The sequence below is a fragment of the Rasamsonia emersonii genome, assembly GCF_000968595.1.
Source record: "Rasamsonia emersonii CBS 393.64 chromosome Unknown ctg1118621759961, whole genome shotgun sequence".
Lineage (NCBI taxonomy): Eukaryota > Fungi > Ascomycota > Eurotiomycetes > Eurotiales > Trichocomaceae > Rasamsonia > Rasamsonia emersonii.
Genome location: NW_013563326.1, coordinates 13,853 through 34,457, shown reverse-complemented (window position 1 = coordinate 34,457; position 20,605 = coordinate 13,853). Strand labels below are relative to the sequence as shown.

Below are 20,605 nucleotides of genomic sequence, written 5' to 3'. Positions count from 1 at the left end.
CCCCCCCCCCTCCTCGACTCCATCCAACCTGCCGTGAAGCTGTGGTGTGCTGGACTGCCATCGTTGCCAGTCCCGCCCATCCTTCCCGCCGCTCCTTTTCTGCCGTCTGAAAACGCGCTTCCGGAGACGTCTCCACCGCTGAACCTCGCGTCCATCACATCCCCGTCCCCAGTGCCGCCGGCGTTCTTCGGACGACGACGTCTTCTTTCCTCACCAGGACTCACCAGGTTGCTTCGGTAGTCGATCTCGCCGTTGGCGCCTAGGTCCTTGTCGGAATAGGACTCTGGTCGGTGTACAGGGCTGCCCTTATTTACCTACCGTCGCCGTCCGTCAGGGCATCGCCGTGGGGGGGATTTGGCTGGCAAAGCGGATCTTCTCTCCACCGAAGCGGCCATTGTCGAAGCAATCCTACCCGGAAGGGTTTAGGGAGGTCAACGGGTGCTCGCTGCGACTGTCGCCAGGCCCTTCATTGCTCAATTGCTTTCCTACAACGGGTTTTTGCACCTACGAGTGCGAGCCCGTCCATCCCCAAACCTCCGCTGCGATTTCAACATTCGCAGTCGAAACTTGGCGGAATCCGTGTCTCTTCACATACCCCTGGCGCGCTTCATGTCCGCGACGACCATCGATTCTTCCTAAGCCGCCATCATCGTCGAGTCTGGTAATGACGGGGGAAAGGATCGTCTTTCTGCGATAGTGTTCTGGTTCGATTAGACACCCAGGAGATGGGAAATTCTCAGGGGAAGCAGGTGGCCCTCACCGATGAAGGTTCGTGGTTTCTATTCGGTCCTTGTCTCATTTTATTGCTGACGTCTGTCGTGCTCGAAATGAAGCTGTCAACCTCAATCATTTCCGCCTGCTCCGGGTGGTTGGAAAGGGCGCGTTTGGCAAAGTGCGGATAGTGGAGAGGAAGGATTCAGGTCTCACGTTCGCGTTGAAATACATTCGGAAAGACGAAGGTGTGTTTCGAACCTCCCCGACTCATGCCCTAAGCGGACTCCCTCCGGCTGATACTTTCTCCAGTGGTACGATCGGAAAGCGTCCGGAATATCATTCGCGAACGTCGCATGCTAGAGCACTTGAATCATCCATTCCTCTGTAACCTGCGATACAGTTTTCAAGATGTCGAGTACATGTGAGTATCCGACCGCAATGCTTCTAGATCTGATCTCCAGATTCTGATTGCCTCAGTTACATCGTTGTGGATCTCATGAATGGTGGCGATCTGCGATTCCATATCTCGCGGAAATGCTTCACCGAGGAAGCAGTGCGGTTCTGGATTGCCGAATTGGGCTGTGCACTGAGATACATACATTCTCAGGGCATCGTACATCGGGATCTTAAGCCGGATAACGTCCTTTTGGACTCTCAAGGACATGTCCACTTGGCCGATTTTGTCAGTGCACCGTATCTGCCGCCCACCGCCTTTTGTGCAGAACTAACGAATGGTCAACAGAACGTGGCGTCCGACTTCAGGCCCGGGAAACCCCTGACAAGCAAATCGGGCACTTTGGCCTATCTGGCTCCGGAAGTATATGAAGGAGGTGGCTACTACTCCGAGGTTGATTGGTGGTCTCTGGGTGTGACCTTTTACGAGTGCATCTACAACAGGGTAATTTCTGTCGCATAACTGGAAAGGACGAAGACCGGAAAGCTGATGTCAATCCAGCGGCCGTTCGAAGGTCGCACTCAGGAAGCCTTGAGCGAAGCGATCATGAAAGCGCAACCCAAGTATTATGTCACCAACCCTGCCGTATCTGTTCCGTGCCTGCGTGCTATGGCGGCTCTGATGGAAAAAGACCGCTCAAAGCGAATTGGCGCCATTGGCTTCGAGTCATTCACCTCGCACCCTTTCTTTGCTGAGCTTGATTTCGAGAAATTGGAGAGGAAAGAGATCAACCCAATCTTTACGCCGTCTAGCGACAAGACCAATTTCGATGCGACGTATGATCTCGAGGAGCTCCTGCTGGAAGAGGCGCCTTTGGAAGCGAGAGCACGAAGACAGAAGCCCCGAGCCGAACTGAGAGAGGATGCCACGGCCAAAGAGATCCGCGAGGATGAGCTGCACCGGATCATTGAGACCATGTTTGAGCCATTCGATTATACCACGGTCAACTACAATAATGGGTACGTATGACGGACTCGCCGATTTTAACGGTGGTGTGGATTGTTGACAGTGCGTTCTTAGCAACGCCGCGGCAGCGCTACAAGCTTCAAGGTCAGTGCGGAGTAGTTCCTCCCGTCCAAACTGCATGCGATCTGCTGACATTGGATCTAGCAATCCTGAGGACCGCCTACCAATCACGAGTTCTACACATTCGAGACAGATGTCGCAGCCCAATTCCGTCAGTGGTTCTCCGCCGCAACACGCGGAGAAGCATGGTGATCGGTCGACCCAGTCTGAGGCTGCTTCGCCAATTGGAGAGGCTGTCCAGTCCGAAGACCAGCCCTCCAATGCAGCGTCATCTCCTCCGCACCGTCCCTCCATGCCCTCAGGCCCTCCGCCACCTCCTCCATCAGCGCCGCAATACAACCGACCCCTGCCACCTCTTCCCAACGCTCCTCGTCCGAAAGGAGCGACGCGCAAGATGAGCAAAGGAGGTGGGGTTCAGATGGTTTTGGAGGAAACAGGCAGTTGGAGCGAGCTGGCGGATCAAAGTTCTACCTTGCCGGCCGAAGCATGTGAAGGTGTCGCCAACAAGGGTAAAGGGTCCAACAGTGGTATGCTCTCGTTCTTCAGAGGGAAGAAGGGTCGGGATCGCAGCCCCAAGCCCATGGAGCCAGGCGTGCTCGGGAAAGAAGGGGCTCGCCATATTATCAGCTGATCACCACGATGATTTAATCTACAACCACTATCGCAAATGTTGTATTTGCAACGCTGGGATTGACCCCACGGCACTCCAATATCTTGTTCTTGTCGGGTTTGCGCTCCTTTCCGACGCGACGGGAGTCCCTCTTGTCACAGCCGTGCTCTGGTTTCTTCAACTGTCCGAATTCTGCCTTGGTATGGGCAATTTGGTATCCTCACATCTAGAGGAGAATGATTGTCATGGCTCTGGTGATCGGCCGCGAATTTTTTTCAACTAACTATGATGACGTTGACGATATGAGCCATTACTTTTCTCGCCTGCTTTCGCTCACACGAAACCTTCGAAATGAGATGCAGTGCACCTGATTGGCCTTATGAATGGCTACCTGGGGCTGTGTCATACTGTTTATTCTCCTTTCACATTGCATTACCTTCATCGCTCTCGCCGCTCTTGGTGCACAGCGTCTTTTAATTCCGGAATGATGCGGGAGTTGCTAACAACTTCCTTTGGCGCCTCTTTTTTTTTCTTGTTCTTTAATTTCCTCCTATCCTTTTGATGTCTGGCTGACAGGAGCTTCGAGAGAGTGGCCATCCACCTCACGATGGATAATTTTCTCATTTTATGGCTCGACTTGATTTAGCCAACCGGGCTTGGGGACTGGAAGCGAGAGTTGACGACAGTACATGACATCTCTCAACTCACGCAACGGGAACAGGCCGGTTCAACGTTGATGGAGTGAGTGTTCGCATATCCATATGATTGTTGGTTCGGTGTTATTTTTTTTTCATGGCGGCAGCGTGTCTGTGGTGTTGCATACCCATATCTTTTTTCTCTGATTTGTCTTTGCATGTACTGTACACTGTACTACTCTTTGTAATTATCCCCGCATATTGTATAGATCCTTGACTTGTAATTATGTCGAATCCCGAGTTTCCTGTTGGGCGGGACCCGGTCAGCCTAATAATAACTGGTATTGGTAGCGCTACCCCAGCATTCCTGGGCATGCTTCCATTCCTTCTCTTGACATTCCATGGCATGAATCATTTACCAACCCCGGAATCTGATCGCTATCAAACTCTCGCTATTATTCTAATCAACTGATGGTTCTCTTCCCATCGCACTATCATGCTTCGTGTGATTCTGGCCGCCTCCCTCACCGCCTTGGTTGCTCAGCAACGAGCGACAAATGATCCTCCGGATGTCTGGCGCCGAGGGGCCAAGCCTTGGCCTTGGCATCATGGCAGAAACCCAGATCGATGGCCAAGTCTCAGACGATCAAGAGAGGCTCGATCGATCGGCCTAGCGTTCCTTGCGAAGAAGTCGTTCTTCTTGGAGATAGATCGGATTTGATCAAGTTTTTCTCTATTGTTCTTATCTGGCCCTGCTGGCGTGTGCAGTTGCATTAGTTCTTCAGCCTGAGGACGCGCGTACAGGCCCTTTTTTGTTTACACTATCAGATAAGCGGTTGCATAATGAAGACCTACCTTACCGCTAGCCTAATATAATCCACTATCATTGTCATTGCTATATCGGCGGAATTCACACCGCTCTATTAATTGATATTTTTTTTTCTTTTGATTACAACTGCGCTGACATTGTCTTGTTCCTTTTTTTTTTAAATTAGATTGCGTCGCTCATAGTGCAGTCCCTGCCAGCTAATTGACAGCGTGGAGAGAGATCGGACAGGCTATTATTGGATCAAGTGAGATAGATTACATGCCGAGCCATTCTCGCAGTCGTGAGCGACATCGCGATCGCGACCGTGAATACACCCGTCGTCGACACTACGATGATGCAGACGACGTCGACGATTATGATGCAGATCACCACTACCGCAGACACCGTTCCCGCCACTCGCGGGGACAGTCACGAGGTTACGAGTTTCACGGATACCACGAATATGATGTTGACGAGAATGAATACGGGGAGGAAGACGATCCCATGGTCGACTACTACGGCCGGACGAGACGCTCGAGGCCTCGCGACGAGAGGACGAGGATAGACAGGTCGAAAGCGAAGGAGTCTCCTGCCACGTCACCCAAGAAGAGGAGTGATCGCGAGGGTCACAGGAGAAGAGGGGATAGTCGAGGCGCAGACGGGAGTCCTACGAGAGGAGCTGCCATGATGAGAGAGCGAAGACATCGCAACAGAGATGGAGACGATTACGACAGAGAGAGGGAATTGCGGAGACAACAGCGTCGGAGAGAACGAGAACGTGAGCGCGCCGCGGAGAAGCACGCCAGCACGGACTCTGCAAACAGCGCGTCTCAGCTCCTCAGTGCAGATGCGCTGGCCAAGCTGAATATGCAGTATGAGAGGGAGAAGAGACGAGAGCAGGAGAGTGCGGACGAGGATCTGCGATACGAGAAAAGGCGCCAGCGGCGACGGGAGGCGCTGAATGAGAAGGCTCCGGGATACGATGAAGACGAAACCGAGACTCCTCGTCGTTCCCAGAAACGGCGTCTTGTGTCAGGTGCCGTGATGGAGGAGGGTGAGGGTCCTCGATTGAAGGTAGGGCGACGAGGAGGGGGTGGCTCGGTCTTCAGCTGGGGAGGCGGGGATGGAGACGACGCAAACGCCACGAAGAAAAAGAAACGGCTATGGATAGGCATAGGAGTGCTGGCTTTGGTGCTTATCATCGTCATTCCTGTGGCCGTTGTCGTCTCGAAGAAGAAAAGCACAGCTGCCAACTCTGATCCTAGCTCCTCCAGCTCTCAAACCAATCTCACTGCGAGCTTGGCAAATGTCGATCCAAATAGCATTCCAGTAAGTACCTGTTTACAAACTTTATGGAACGGTATAGCTGATATCTTTCAGCCGTCAGCAAAGGGGACGTACTTTGACCCGTTCACCTGGTTGGACACGAGGGATTTCAACCTAACATATACAAACGAGACCGTGGGCGGTCTCCCTATAATGGGCCTGAATTCCACGTGGGACGACTCTGCTCGACCAAATCCTCACGTTCCGCCTTTGAACCAAAACTTTTCCTATGGGACTCAGCCGATCCGTGGCGTCAATCTGGGGGGATGGTTGTCGATAGAACCATTCATCACGCCGTCCTTTTTCTCCAGATACCCACTCACGGATGGCGTCGTTGACGAGTGGACGCTATCCCAGAAGCTGGGGTCGTCGGCAGCTTCCGTCATTGAGAAACACTACGCCACCTTCATCAGTGAGGAGGACTTTGCAGAGATGCAGGCAGCAGGCCTTGATCATGTCCGGATCCAATATTCGTACTGGGCGGTCAAAACGTACGACGGCGACCCTTACGTCCCACAGATATCGTGGAGATATCTTCTCCGGGCGATCGAATACTGTCGGAAATACGGCTTGCGGGTGAATCTTGACCTGCACGGTATTCCTGGCAGTCAGAACGGCTGGAACCACAGTGGCAGACAGGGGCCTATTGGCTGGTTGAATGGCACGGATGGCGAGCTGAACGCGCAGCGATCGCTCGAAATCCACGACCAGCTCTCTCAATTCTTTGCACAGCCGCGGTACAAAAACATCGTGACCATCTACGGTCTCTGTAACGAACCCAAGATGCTCTCCCTGCCGATCGAAAGCGTGCTCAACTGGACGACGGCGGCGACGGAGCTGGTGCAGAGGAACGGCATCACGGCGATGATCGCTTTCGGGGACGGCTTCCTGAACCTGAGCAAGTGGAAGTACATGCTGAAGAACGGACCTCCGAATATGCTGCTGGACACGCACCAGTACACCATCTTCAACACGGCCGAGATCTGTCTTACGCATCAAGCCAAGATTAACTTGACCTGCAATGACTGGAAGCCGATGATAGCGACAGTGAACAGCCCAACGGAGGGGTAAGAACGAACGTTTTTTTTTTTTAATCGTCGTTATTCTCTTGAGTTGGTGGGAATGCTGACTGAACAGATGGGGCCCAACCATATGCGGCGAGTTCTCCCAGGCCGACACGGACTGCGCGCAGTACCTGAACGACGTCGGGCAGGGCACGCGGTGGATGGGCACGTACAACACAGGCAACTCGTCGACGGACGTGCTGACGCCCGACTGTCCAACAGCGACGGGGAACAGCGACGACAAGACGCCGTGCAGCTGCACGGAAGCCAACGCGGACCCGTCGACGTATTCGGACGACTACAAGCGGTTCCTGCAGACGTACGCCGAGTCGCAGATGTCGGTGTACGAGACGGCGTACGGCTGGTTCTACTGGACGTGGCAGACAGAGTCGGCGCCGCAGTGGAGCTACAAGCAGGCGCGGGCGAACGGGTTCATGCCCAAGCTGGCGTATGAGCCGTCGTTTAAGTGTGGAGATGCGATTCCGGATTTTGGCAGCCTTCCGGAGTATTATTAGCATGATGCTTGCATTGCATTGCACTAGCATTAGCATTGATGTATTGGGGTTGCATTTAAGGCGTTGTTTGTCGACTCACTTGTTCGGATTCCTCTTTTTATGTACACAGAACAGTTATGACTGACTCTAATGATCTCAAGGAAGCATTAATGGGAATGACTGGCAAGGAGTATGGATTAGATGATTCTATTAATAGTCACTTTGTCTGGAGTCTATATATCATCTAACATCGCATCATACCGTATCATATACCTGCGAAATGAATTCGTAAATAAATGTTGACCATCCATCATTTCATCGTCTAATCATCCAAAGATAATCACCAGCACAAACGACAACACGCAGATCTGTAACAAGTACTTTTTAGCTCTATCATCTTCTCGTATAAAAGAAAACTACAAAAGGAAGAAAAAAAAATAGAAAAACTCGAGCTACAGCTCGACTCTCTATCTCTCTAGATAGAAGAAGAAAGAAGGAAAAACTCACAACGGCATACAACCAAATCAACAACATCAAATCCAATCCTCGAGCAGGAAACCTCCCTCGCCGAAGAATCATCTCCTGCTGTCGGAAATACCGCCTCGTACCCGCCAGCACGGTGATGATGGCCACGACGATCGAGATACAAGCGAGCGATTTCCCGGCCGTTATTGCTGTGCAGCGCTTGCTTTTTTTCAAATGAGGATCATGGCAATGACCATGACCATGGCGACGACCAGCCCGTGACCGGACGATGAATAGCTGTGTTGTAAGCACGGCGAATGTGACTATTGCGTTGGACGTGCGGATGTAGGAGAGGTAGGTGCGTTCTAGTGCTGGAATCAACCAGAACCCCGCAGAGCGGAGCAAGATTAGATCTAACTTCCAGATGGCTAAATATTTGTTTAGGACGAGGGAAAGGCACATCTCACACAAATAATCCCGCTGCGTCTGCGAGCCCTCCTCCACCGTGACCACGGGCCGGATGTTGGCTGCCCACCAGGCGCGCACGAAGTGGATGGTTGACATGGTTGTTCGAATCGCTCGAGTTGTCAATGTCGTCCATGTTGTTGTTTTGGGGGTGTTGGCTGTCTTTGCTCCTGCGCTTGTTCCTGTGATTGTGAATTCTCCGGCTGCGTCTGCGTCTGCGTCTGCGTCTGTCTCTGTGTCTCGCCCCGAGAAGACAGTTCGATCGAATCCATGCGGATGAAGTAGATAGATAGATGGATACCTAGATATATGTATTTATTTATGTGGGCATTGTGTCTGGATGCACTGGTATATGAATCATGATCGATGATCAATGATCGATGATTGATGATTGATGATTGAGTGACCAACTGTTAGATATATCGCACGCGACAGGCATATCAAACGATGACGTCCGTCCTTCCGTCCGTCAATCCATCTGCGGAGGTTGATTGGTTGGTTGGTTTGTCTGCCAGTAGGAGGTAAGTACCTACCGTAGGTACCTAGGTTAGGTACCTAGGTAGGTAGGTAGGTAGGTTACGGAGTACAAAAGTTAGGGTACTTTACTGTACTCTACTGTACCAGTACCTATTATAACCTGACAGACAGACAGACAGAGACACACCTTTACAAGATGCAATGCAGCTGAGTCAGTCTAGACTCTAGTCTAGAATTGAATAGATTCTAATACTTCGTTCGAGTACCCAAGTCCACCTGATCCAGTTCACTATGTCTGATAAGATAAGGCGAGTTAAGAAAGAGTTTAATTAACAGTGACGCCGGTGCTTTTCTTGTTTGTCGTCCGGATCCTCACTCGTTGACAGCAAAGGCAGAATCTTTGCGATGGGGAGAAGAATGTCTGGTCTGTCTGTCTGCTGCGGGGAGAAAGAAGACAGATACAGAGTACTCCGTATGTCGGTCGCGTGACGTATTTCCCAGTTAGGAAGGAAGGAAAGTGTGGAGTCAGTCAGCTGTCAGCCACGTGCTGGATTTGGATTCAATCTTCACCTTCTCAATATATGTATGACTATCGATACAGAGACAAGACATCGCAGAAATCACGACATCGAGCTTAGCTACAATATTGTGTGATAATCTAATTGGAAGCTTTCTCCTAGGAGTGGAACCATTGGTTGTTTCTCTGATTACTACTCATACTGCATGAACGTGAGTGAAGTCGGACAATAAAGCTAAAGCTAAAGAATGCGAGTAGATAGTCGCCTCGCTCAGGCATTGTTGCACTCCTAGGATAGCTTGACGAGGTATTACTGATGTGTAGGATCTCGAAGTGCTGAGTAGTGACAGTGTCCTAAATGTCAGCACCGTTTGATATATGTGTACTGCACAAGCAGACATTGTATATTTGCAGTCGTTTGGTGTTTTCCAAAGTCACTGAGCTTCTGTAGGTAGGATAAGCCAGTAAGCGAACGAACGCCTTCGTGGATGAATAGCAAAGTCTCTCAATACATGTATAGAAAACTGCCCTTTTGTATCATTTGAAATGAAATAAAATCCAAAAGAAGTCTGGTGATGGAGAGAGAATCGGAGAAAAAAAGAGAGAGAGGGAGAGAGATTCCCTATCTATGCTTGCATCCATTCCGATTGCGCCCAACGACAAAACAAACCGCAAACAAATCATGCTGCTCTATGCAAGATGCTACCCAGCGTAAAGTCGTCACAAACAATATATCCCATCATCATAAATGAGAATTATGCAAGAGAGTAAGTGAGAAAGAAAAGAAAGTCTAACTATAGGTGAAAGGGGGAATGCTTTCAAGAAGTTAAGTAAGGCTGGTCCAGCCACCCAAGAAGAGAAAAAAGAAACTTCTTCGTATCCAGATTTGAATCAAGATGCAGTCTGAGTGATCTCGGTTTGCGAGGCAGTTGTGCCTTGTTCAAACCAGCCACCTATTTCCCACATTCCGGGCTTGTAAGTCGTGTTGATCCGGGTGGCCTCTTCCTGAAGTCCACTCAGAATGAGGTTGACCCGTTTGAAGTCGATCGGTTTCATGATCCATCCATCGAAACCACTATCGATGTATTTTTGCATGTCTTTCTCCACCAGGGATGCTGACACGGCAAAAATCGGAATTCGGCCATAGGCTTTTACTTTCTCTGACAGTATACCAGTACCGTCCGCCGACGAGCTCTCAAACTCCCGAATCATCTTTGTCGAGTTCATGCCGTCGACAATGGGCATCTTAGGTCTTGGGGTTAGTTTCTCGCGGAGTATGTAGACACGAAGTCGTCTGCTTACCTGCATGTCCATCAACACCGCATCAAAGGATGTTGAATCTGCGCGATAAGCAATGGCACACTCGTCTCCATTCACAGTCAACTGAACTGAGTGACCGAACTTTTCCAGTCTCTTCTGTATAATCTTGCTATTGACCGGGTCATCCTCAGCCACTAGTATATGGAGGCAATGGACAGGAGATATATCCCGGCCTGTTGGAGAGGCGACGGTCTTTCTTGATTCCTCCGAAACTACTGCGTCGGATCTGGACCTGCCCCGATCAGACTGCACCGGCTGTGATGTTGGCCTTTCCACGTCAGCCTCGTCAACCCGGACGGCGCTCAGTGGTATCCCCGAATCTGTAACAGTCTCTTGACCGGGTAAACGAAGACTAGACTGGTTTGCTCTATTCGCTCCGGCTTGAGAGGAAGTTGTAGAAGATGCCTTGGTGGCTAGGACGGGACCAGTCCTTGCTGTTTTACTCGCACCGCTGTCAGATCCCTCGCTCGTCGTCCTACTAACCGGCACAGGCTCCTGAATTGCACTGATTATACGATCCGCTTCTCTTCTAGCACTGCGTGAACTTCTGTGACTTTTTCCGCTGCGACTACTGTCAGAGCTGTGCTCTCGTGAGCCGCTCCGCTGACGTGTATTGCTATCAACCAAGAGAATCTCCCCCTCAGTCACGGACGGGGTTGCTGGTGTTGATGGCGCAGAGGTGGATGATGTCTCCTCTTCAGGTACTGGAAATCTAAGCAATATCTTGAAGCAACTGCCTTTGCCTTCTTCAGACTTGACCCTGAGCTGTCCATGCATGTTCCTCACGATCCGGGCCACCAAGGCTAATCCGAGACTGAGGACACGCTTTTGATCATCCTCTGCGACGGCTGTAATCTCGTCAGCATTTCCGTCTTCATAGTAGTAATTCTCCTCTTCCGAAGAGACCTGTTCCAAGTCCCGGAATAGGGCGTCAACGGTGGCCTGGGACATGCCGGTCCCTGTATCGTGGACGGCTATTTCAATATCAACGTTTCCCTGCTGCTCTGGCTGAACCTGGGAATGCCGTATTTCCACAGTAACTGCACCGGTCGTCGTGTTTTTGATGGCATTGGAAATAATATTCATGATCACCTGGCGAACGCGACGCTGGTCTCCTTGAACTGACTTTGGGATACCGGGATACTCGGTGACATCGTACGAAATGCCTTTGCGCTTCGCTTCACCGCAAAACATATCAGTCGCTTCTTTGAATGTGGCTGAGAGATCAAATGTTTCATCTTTGATGAGATTTTGGCCCCTTTCGGTATTCGTCAGGTCAAGCAGATCGTTGATGACATAAATAAGGCTTTTGGAAGCTGAATGCGACTTGGCGAGGTTTTCACGGGTTTCCGAATCCAAAGAGCTCTCCAAGGCGATTTCTAAGTAGTTTATAATTGCATTGAGTGGCGTTCGAACCTCGTGGGCCGAGTTGGCGATAAGCAACTTGGTCAATTGCGTACTCTGCATGGCCGCCTCCTTCTGTCGCCACACCTCGATGAACTTGCCATAGACGAGGCATAGAACCGCTGCAGTTTCTACATCAGACTCAGACCACTCTCGTGATCGAGTCATCACCGTCTCGCGCCAGGTCTGGAAGCTTTTTCTCGGTTCTAGATAACCCAAAGTGCCCCTTTTGAATTCCTTCTCGTAGGGATTGCCTGCCCACTTGATCTCCGTCATCTGACCCCGTCGGAAGAAGACAATGAAGTCACGACCACCGGCAGAGAGCGGGACATACAGTAAACCAGCGATGTGTTTGAACCCCGGAGGATATCGGAGATCAGTGAAGTCTTTGCTCACATCATGGGACGCAAGAACGGAATTCAGCTGGCGCATTTTCAGGTATTCCAACAACGCCAGAACCTCCTCCGAATGAGCCAGCCGGCCAAGGATCTTGGTCTCGTCGCGAATAGACAGCGCACCATAATCTGCACCGAAGAGCTTGAGCAGGTCGTCTGAGGACGCGATGATGTAGCCGGACGGATTAGTCTCCGTAGGAACAGTATTAATTAGCTTGCGAGCCTGGAGACGGGACGTGTACGACAGTCGTTCGATGTTCCGGGAGACCGTGTCGCCAATCAGACGACATATCTTTCGAATTGGAAACGAAACCCTCATACCCGAGGTGCCGTAGGAATGGCAGGAGATTAAACCCCACAGTTCGTTGAAGGCAATGATGCTGATGGACATGGAGGCTCGGACATCCATGTTGGCGAGATACTTGAGGTGAATAGGTGACATGGCTCGCAGATATGCATGGGTCATATCTAGAGGTGACTCGAGGTCTTTAACGGTCCTGCATACGAGTCGGGCAGTAATCAGATCGCGATTGTAGAGCAGCCGAACCTTGTTGATCTTGTAGAGTTCTCGTGCCTGTTTCGGAATATCCGAGGCCGGAAAATGGAGGCCTTTGTAGAGGTCCTTGGTGGCTCTGGGATCCACGAGTTCAGCCACTACCATTCCATTCCAGCTGCTGTCGAACTGATAAATCATCACACGATGAAAGCCGGTGAGCTCCTTCACGAGCCCGATTGCAGTGTTCAACAGCACGTCTAGGGTCGGAGCGGCTGAAAGCTGTTCTTGGATCTGCGACAAGATATTAAACACCTTCATGGCGGCCGCTTCGCCTCTTCGCCTGCGAGCGTTGCGCAACATCCGCAGGGGCCGACTAACGTTGACGGTACTGGCGGCCAGTTCTTCGGGGGTGGGTTCAATTCCCATGGTGTCAGACGGCGTGTCGGGGGTCGTTTGGCCGGAAACGTTCAATGGGTGGAGTTGGTCATCTTCGAATTCAAACTCACAAATGATCAGGTCTTTGTTGGCATCGTTGACATGCATGGCACACCAGAACTTCTTCGTCTCCCCGGCAGGATTGGCGATCGAGATGATGAAGACCTCAGGGCCATAGATCCGAGGATCGCACGCCTCGTCCCGGATGAAGTCAACATGGTCCAAGAGATTGTCTTCTTGTTCCTCCGTCAGGATGTCACAGAAACTGTCCAACGCGAACAGCTGTTTTGGTGAATATCCAAGGATAATCGCTGAATTTTCACTGACAAACCGAACGACCAGCCTCCCTTCCGACTCTTGGAGAGCAAGTAAGACACCAAAGCTCTGGATGGCACCAGGGGTATGAATCGGCTCATCCTCACAGAATTGGAAATTCTTGCCTTCGGGACCTGTGACGACCGCGTGACCGTCCTCTGTAACGATATGCTGAAAGCCCGTCGCAACTACATCAGGGCTGTCACCGTCCGAGGCATCGCTGCTTTGCGGAGGATCCGAGCCACCACCAACGGGCACACCGCCGTCGGTGCTCGAGGTGAAAGAGTTCTCATCACTGGACAGCTGAGTGGAAATGCTTTCCACGGCCGAGTGCAGAGCCGTCTTCGCCGGCGGGACGGATATGGGAGGGTTGACTATCACTTGCTGGTTCGTAACATCTTCCACTTGGTGAGATAGATCGACTGACGTTTCCGATTGCAAGTCTGCGTCTGATTGGGACTGTAGCCGGTCCCATGTCGCCGCATCAACAATCGTGTATTCTCGCATTCCTTCTCCGGTTGGGGTCAAGGCGTCTCCAGGGGACTGGTAGAACTGCTGCGGCGGCGAATGTTGGCTGCTAGAAACAGCAGGATCAACGGAAATGACCGATCGAATAGGGAACACCCTGTCAGGGGTATCGAAACTGAGGTGTGGTAGTTGTGGCTTCGAACTCTCTGTCCAGGATGGAAGAGATCCGGATGCTGGTGTCTCTGCTGTCGTCGTGTTGGATGAGGCGGGGCCATGCTGATCCAGAGAAATATCTCGTTCTGGATGTCCCCTGGGTGTCTGGTTGCAGGTTTCGTCAGAGGCAGAGCTCCCTGACGGCGGTGCACTGCTGTCAGGACGAGACGACGCCATCTATATAGCCTGGATGGCAGTACATCCACGTAAAGCCAGTCCAGAACAAGAAAAAGAAATTGTCAGGACTGAAACTCAACAGATAAGAGGCCGCACATCTGTCTGTTGGCAGGATACCTAAATCGACAGATATAGTCTGATTGACTCGACTGGAGACCAAGAGACGGACGAGTGCTTCCGAGCTGAAGACCAGAAACGAGCTCAGCAGCGAGATCGGAATGTGGGCATTATAGGAGCGCTCTTGCTTCAAGTGATGGGCTCGAAGAAGATCCGTGGACTTTCTGGTGGAGGAAGAAGGGAGCTGGAAGAGGTGTGTATCACGCAGAAGATACGGGGTCCATGGGAGAGCAGCGCCACTCCATCGAAGACGTAGGAAAGACAGGCAGGAAAGAAAGCGAACGGGATCGATAGAGGCGACTGGTCAAGAAAAACGTTCCACCGCAGTAGGGGAGAAGCATGGTAGAAGGAGGAGAGATGTCGTGGGATGGTCTGGAACAGCCCCTCGTGGCTCCTGCACAGGACTGGCACTGGCAGTCGACTGGACGAATTCGCCAGGAGAACGAGCTTATCTGGGGTGGTCCTGTCAACCCGTCCAATCGACAGACTGACATCCGAGGTAAGTTTCTGCAGTTATGTGGACAACTGTCCCAGTGCACGACGACTCAGATCGACGGCGTTTCGGAACCATGGGGCAGCTGAAGCTACCGGGGGGAAGTTCCTGATGTAAAACCCAACCAGCCATACCTGTTATCTCGAGGGAATTTCTTCGAAATGGGTGCAAAGCACCGTAGATAACAAGTCATCTCTACCTGCACTCAGTTAGACAGTACAGTCAGCACTGCAAAGGAGGTTCGAGAAGGGATGTTGGACACACCCGATTCGGCACTGGGCGTACCAAAAATCAAGATTCAATACGGCCCCAAGTGGGGAGACTTCATTGTCCAGCCAATTCCAGGCCTGAGATGGTTGGAAAGCGGGACAAAAGACGCTTCAGTTCCAAAATTGCGGAAAATGTTATCCGCTTGCCAACGTGCACTCAGGAACATATAGCAAATGGCAAAATCACTGGGAAACTGCAGGGAGGGTTTGCATTTTGCCGTCACAAAGCAGCGACAAAACGAAGTCAAGCCTCAGAAATCACTCTAGGATATATAATGGTTGTACTGTACATGTACGGCCCATACATTCTGCATGTAAGGTGAAGTGACATTCCAGAAAAGGAAGCTCCTACTGTTACCTAATCTAAGACGAATTTGGAAGAATAGAAACAGAGCCCTGATTCGCCAGTCCCACGGCCCGAAATCCCGTGGTCGATTGCTCACTCTCTCAGAGAGTTATTGCCTTGACGCCTACGCGGCTGTGTGGCGGTTGGCGGCCTATGTTGGCGTGGAAAGAAACCACACAATATCAGCTTTAAGTGTTTCACCGGTCAGATAGAAAGGAATCTGTTGCTCCGATGTAATTTCCTGATAGGTGCCAGGAACATGGCCTCAGTCGCGTAAGCTGGCGTATATGATTCTGGTATAACATCACTGACAATCTGTAGTGCGTCCAAGATGACGTCAGACATTTTGACCTATACAATCCTCCAAACTTCCGGCGTCGATCATCGCCGCGTCTTAAGACTAGAAAGATCGATCGGCCGGACCTAAGTTAGGTATGGAGATGGTCCCGATAAGGGGGATCAATACCGACTGCTGATCGTCGCTGCATTTCCGGCGATATAACTGGTCTAATCACGTACGGTGTTAGGCCTAGAGTTGCGGCCTTTGGGGGCACAGATCTGTCACTAAACCAAGGTATCCATCGTTGCAGATCTCATCCATCAAGTACTAACAATGCCCTGAGTGCTAGACTGCCACTAGCTCATTATATTCGATTCCGCAATTAACACAGAAACCAATCGGTCTGAACATCGTGAGTTAACAGCAACATGGAACAGTCGCTCTACACTACGAGGGACGTATAACAAAGAGGAACAAGATATGGTAAAAAGATGGGTATACGTCTGTAGATTTGCAAAGCGCTGGGTGCACCTCCAATACAACTACAGCACCAATTATAAACGTGCAACATACCATAACTGGAATGGAGATGAGTGGCTATGAATAGCGGCCTGAACCCGAATAAGATCCAATAGGTCTCTGAGGATATCTCGACAGATAAACCCAAAACGGAAAACATCCATGAAACGGAGTCATATGAACTGTCACGACACAAAACAATTCCGGCAGACCAGCTGACACGGAATCTGGCCAAAACAAAACGAGTGGACGAAATCAATGGCGTCCGAATGAAAAGAACGTCCCCCAACCTCTCTTAGGCTCGTTGCCATCGCTATCATTGGAGGTATTCGATTCTTTGGTTGACACCCGGACGCTTGAGGTCTTTGTGGCTCCCAGTTCGATGCCGCGTTCCAAGTCGAGCTCCCGTTCTTTCTTCGATTCGTTCTGGCCACGCTCAAACTTGGTTCTCGGGTTGAAAGGGACAGATCGAGCTGTCTCGATTCTCGTCGCGCCCGGCCGGGGAGGGGCATCTCTTGGAGACTTTGGGAATCTGGGTGTGAGCGGTGATTTGATAGCATTGGCCGCTCGTCGAGTAGATCGACGCATCGCTTCTCGGACTGCCCATTGCCTCTTCTTTGCGACAAGGAACAGAATAGCCGATGACACTGGAGACAAGTTAAGACGTTAGTATTTCTGATACCCGGGGAATGGCAGCATAAGACAGTTCACAAGGAAGATGAGGTGACCAACCTCCAAGAACGGCAACAACCCCAACAATAACAGATAGGGTTATTACCACGTCATGACTCTTGGAACTAATCATACTGGACCCAGGTCCAGAGGCACCGGCCGCATTCTCGCTGGCAACGTCACCGGAGTCAGTGCTGGATGTGCTGTCTTGAGCATAAGATGTTGCAAGAAGACTCGAGAGAGTGCTGAAGAAGAGCAATAGCGTCCATGGGGACGAATGCCTAAAGTTCTTCATGAGGGAAGGCAGTAGATTGAACTGAAGTGAAAACTAAATTTAACTAAACCCAAGTTACGTAGGTCTCTGTCCGTTGTAATTTTGAAACCAACAGAATGTCTCCAGAGATGATGACAAAATATGAATCAGAAACGAAAAGTGTCAGCTCCTGGAGAAGCTCATACTCTGGCATCTAGATATATTAGCACAACCCGAGCCTGTCACACCTCCCATGAGGAAGAGGGTGTGCCCAGCGGCCAGGGACGACAAAATACAGCGATGATCTTGGGTTAACATGGTCTAAACGGGCTTGTCGTCCAGTCTGCCCAAGCCTTCTAACCAGTGAGAAGTGCATACGATGCAGGTGAGGGAGTGACAGCTGTGGGATGAGGTTCTCGACACACTACGTCCAGCCAATTGCAACGCCCAGTTAACCCGGTCGCTGTTGCAGTTGGCGCCGGGTTCAGCACCCACCAATCACCAGTCCGGACTGGCCGCTGTCGATTGTCGAGGATACTAAAAAGGAATGTGACGATCGTATTAATAGAATAATACGGGGAGCTATGAGCTATGGTTGTTAACCCGCCTTGAGAATAGGTCTGCATGAAGCATAAAAATAGTTGGACTGGGACTGTATAATATAGACGAACAAGGTACCATTCAGGATATTTCTCGTATTAGGCATTGACCATCCTAGGTACTTACTTGCTAGGTTAGCTTCCTATGTGTATTCTTCGTTATAATTCTGCTATATCCCCTACTAAGTTTTCCAATGGATATAGATTCCTTGTTGAAACCCTAAGGTTGAACCGGCAGCACCTGATTTAAGACATCATTTAGCAGTGCTGCCTATCCTCATCCAGTCATTGTCAATGATTTCTCAAAACAACAGTCAATAATATTATGGTGTTTCGAGGAAGGTATTCTACTTTTCACCAAAATGCCAAATTACAGGACATTGCCGTGGTGTCTAATGCCCTCTCCAGGCTCCTCTTACATCACCATTGTAAATCTCTTTGACTGCACTGATAGATATATTTTCTCTCGGTTGTTCTGCTCACGAATGGAGCAACTTAACTGACTGCTCCAGCCTGTGTCCGTTGGCTATCACGTCCGTACTCTGCTCTCCGAAGTTGCAGTACAAAATCGCCTCGTCGAATATAATTCCCGACTATGGGATCCCTCCGCCGTCCTTCGTCGTGGAAGTCGGGATACTTCAGCAGCTGGGTATTACAATAGTGCAACAGTGTTCTGGGAATTTTGGAAGCAAGCTCCAACACAACAATCTTGGGTTGGAAATAGCAGGAAAATCCTGCCCTAGTGCTTAGGAACGCCACTTTCGAATTAAGCCATGCGGCACATCAAGAGCGATAGGACAATTTCACTCAGATATCCATTGCAAACAACGCCTAGCTGAATGCAGAGCGGGGGAAGATATAGCACAACGTAATAGTATCACCGGTCTGCAGACCTGTCGAGTAACGTAATATACATGTAAGTACAAAAAAAAAAAAAATACTGCCGTGGAGGAAACGCAAGCAGCGGTAGATGTTGAACGTTGAAAAACTTGGTTTCCTTGGTTTCTGGACAATCCGTCATCACACTCTCGGAATCCCGTTTCTCGTTGAAGTTGTGAAACTCGCTAAGCCTGGCTCCGTCCGTTTTCTAGGTGCTTGTATATGCATTCAAATTCCCCATGCAAAAAAAAACCAATGACGCCATTCCCAAAGACACGTTGTAATATGTAATATGAAACAGTTTATTTCGGCTTCCCTCCCTTCGTCGCTTCGAGGAAGAGGACCTTTTTCTTCACAACGGGATCGTACTTGAGCATGCTGAGCGGACGGTGGTTACGGGGTCGGACCATTGTTCGGTAGTAGCCAGTCATGGCCATGGAGATGAGCCGGACGGCGATGGTGCGCGATTTCGCTGGTAATTGCAAGGTCCGTCAGCATCTCTGCAGACTCTTTAGGACGAATAGAGACGAGGACGGAGCAATGTTCGCCGGTGTCTCGCCATCATATATCAATTGGCGCTTCAATAAAAACCCACCTTTCTTCGACATTGTGCAACAATTGCGAACGCAGATAAGAAAAAAGAATTAGCGAGGAGAGGCGTCGCCTCGACTATTCCGCTTGGAAGAGGGTCGGTCGACCACTCAGCGTGCAAAAGCTGTGGTGACTCCGTCGACAACGAGCAGTCTGCAAAAGAGGGAATGTGTGGACTGACAATTCGGCAACGAGCCAACTGTCTGATTAAAGGAGCGGACTGTAGAATCTGAAGGTCGTCACAACCAACAGGACAATTTTGCTATCATCTCCGGTCCGGAGTTGCGGATAGGAAGTTCAACTCCCGCAAGTCACGTGACGCGGTACACACACATCCAGAATAGCGCGTATCCAACTTCGGAGTCAGGAATCTCGACCCGACTACTATTAATGGGTATCCTCTTGTATGCACTGTACAGTACGGAGTACAGTCATGGCCTGAAAATGGGCCGCAAGATCAAATTGCGCTAAGTGAACACCAGAATTTTTATACTTGAATTATGACTTAAGGTTACATTCTCAACTTTATGCCATCTTAATCACTAACCTATCACTGCAGGCGGGGATATTCAGAGCCTGTATGTATATACACTGCACTTGTACCAGCTTGAGTTGATACATTCCTTTTCAATCTCAACTTCTCGACCGTTTTCCGCAACAGCACCATACGGAGTCTTTCACTAACTCTCATTTCTTTCCTGGTCTGATTCTGCGTCTACGCTGGTCCATGTACAAGTGCTACATGCTATTTTCGTATCTTACTCAGTCTATGGCTAGCATGATTTCTGCAGCGGATATGAAATGCCATATCTCGCATGTCTCAGCGTGAATCGTGTCCTTTCTTTTTGTCTTTTTTGGCGCTCCAAGCGCTAAATCGTTGTGCAACAAACACCTTGCTTTGCTTGATTTCTCGGACAGACCATCGCTATTCAGCCAAAAGCAAGACGAAAAGCTTGTGGGGGAACAGATAAACCTCCCTTGAGATCATAAATCAAGTTTCTGACCTAAATTACGGACTGATGTCGTGTGTCTACTGACTCGCTCCAGATTGCGAAGATGGAAGAAATCAAACTTGCATCGAAGCTTGGGACGGGAGGGTGGTCAGAGCTTCGTGAACGACAGGACAACTGCGAATCATGTCTGGAGAAGTTCGACAAACCCAACCGTTGAGGGTGTTCTGTCTGGTCCTAAATGTCCATCAAAACGCCACGGCTACCTACAGCTAGGAGCGGATCCGAGCTGGGGAACCCAGGAGGGCGGTGTCTCCGGCCCAGATCCGAAACTCGCGACAAGTCCCGACCTTCCCACC

The 20,605-nt window shown here is 50.4% G+C and overlaps 6 protein-coding genes across 6 annotated transcripts; 3 read left to right on the top strand and 3 right to left on the bottom strand.

The window, feature by feature from the left end:
* On the top strand, positions 1–2,825 carry T310_0751 (uncharacterized protein; the record flags this gene model as incomplete). The annotated part of the gene is made up of 7 exons (XM_013476383.1): positions 1–236; positions 299–661; positions 834–959; positions 1,115–1,135; positions 1,192–1,612; positions 1,670–2,127; positions 2,219–2,825. Coding segments are annotated over 7 exons (2,232 nt in total), but the record flags the coding sequence as incomplete, so codon positions are not given.
* Positions 2,826–4,526: 1,701 nt separating this feature from the next.
* On the top strand, positions 4,527–7,152 carry T310_0750 (Glucan 1,3-beta-glucosidase; the record flags this gene model as incomplete). Its single annotated transcript, XM_013476382.1, has 3 exons — positions 4,527–5,576; positions 5,628–6,640; positions 6,711–7,152. The coding sequence occupies 3 exons, from the start codon at positions 4,527–4,529 to the stop codon at positions 7,150–7,152; spliced, it is 2,505 nt and encodes an 834-aa protein (XP_013331836.1).
* Positions 7,153–8,183: 1,031 nt separating this feature from the next.
* Positions 8,184–9,456, bottom strand: T310_0749 (uncharacterized protein; the record flags this gene model as incomplete). Its single annotated transcript, XM_013476381.1, has 4 exons — positions 8,184–8,362; positions 8,595–8,616; positions 8,726–8,755; positions 9,259–9,456. The coding sequence occupies 4 exons, from the start codon at positions 9,454–9,456 to the stop codon at positions 8,184–8,186; spliced, it is 429 nt and encodes a 142-aa protein (XP_013331835.1).
* Positions 9,457–9,946: 490 nt separating this feature from the next.
* Positions 9,947–14,278, bottom strand: T310_0748 (Sensor histidine kinase/response regulator; the record flags this gene model as incomplete). Its single annotated transcript, XM_013476380.1, has 1 exon — positions 9,947–14,278. The coding sequence occupies one exon, from the start codon at positions 14,276–14,278 to the stop codon at positions 9,947–9,949; it is 4,332 nt and encodes a 1,443-aa protein (XP_013331834.1).
* Positions 14,279–16,557: 2,279 nt separating this feature from the next.
* On the bottom strand, positions 16,558–17,545 carry T310_0747 (uncharacterized protein; the record flags this gene model as incomplete). Its single annotated transcript, XM_013476379.1, has 4 exons — positions 16,558–16,949; positions 17,035–17,290; positions 17,434–17,441; positions 17,476–17,545. 4 exons carry the CDS (start codon positions 17,543–17,545, stop codon positions 16,558–16,560), a joined length of 726 nt encoding a protein of 241 aa, XP_013331833.1.
* A 643-nt stretch (positions 17,546–18,188) lies between these two features.
* T310_0746 (uncharacterized protein) lies at positions 18,189–18,569 on the top strand (the record flags this gene model as incomplete). The annotated part of the gene is made up of 2 exons (XM_013476378.1): positions 18,189–18,254; positions 18,339–18,569. The coding sequence occupies 2 exons, from the start codon at positions 18,189–18,191 to the stop codon at positions 18,567–18,569; spliced, it is 297 nt and encodes a 98-aa protein (XP_013331832.1).
* Positions 18,570–20,605: the final 2,036 nt, after the last annotated feature.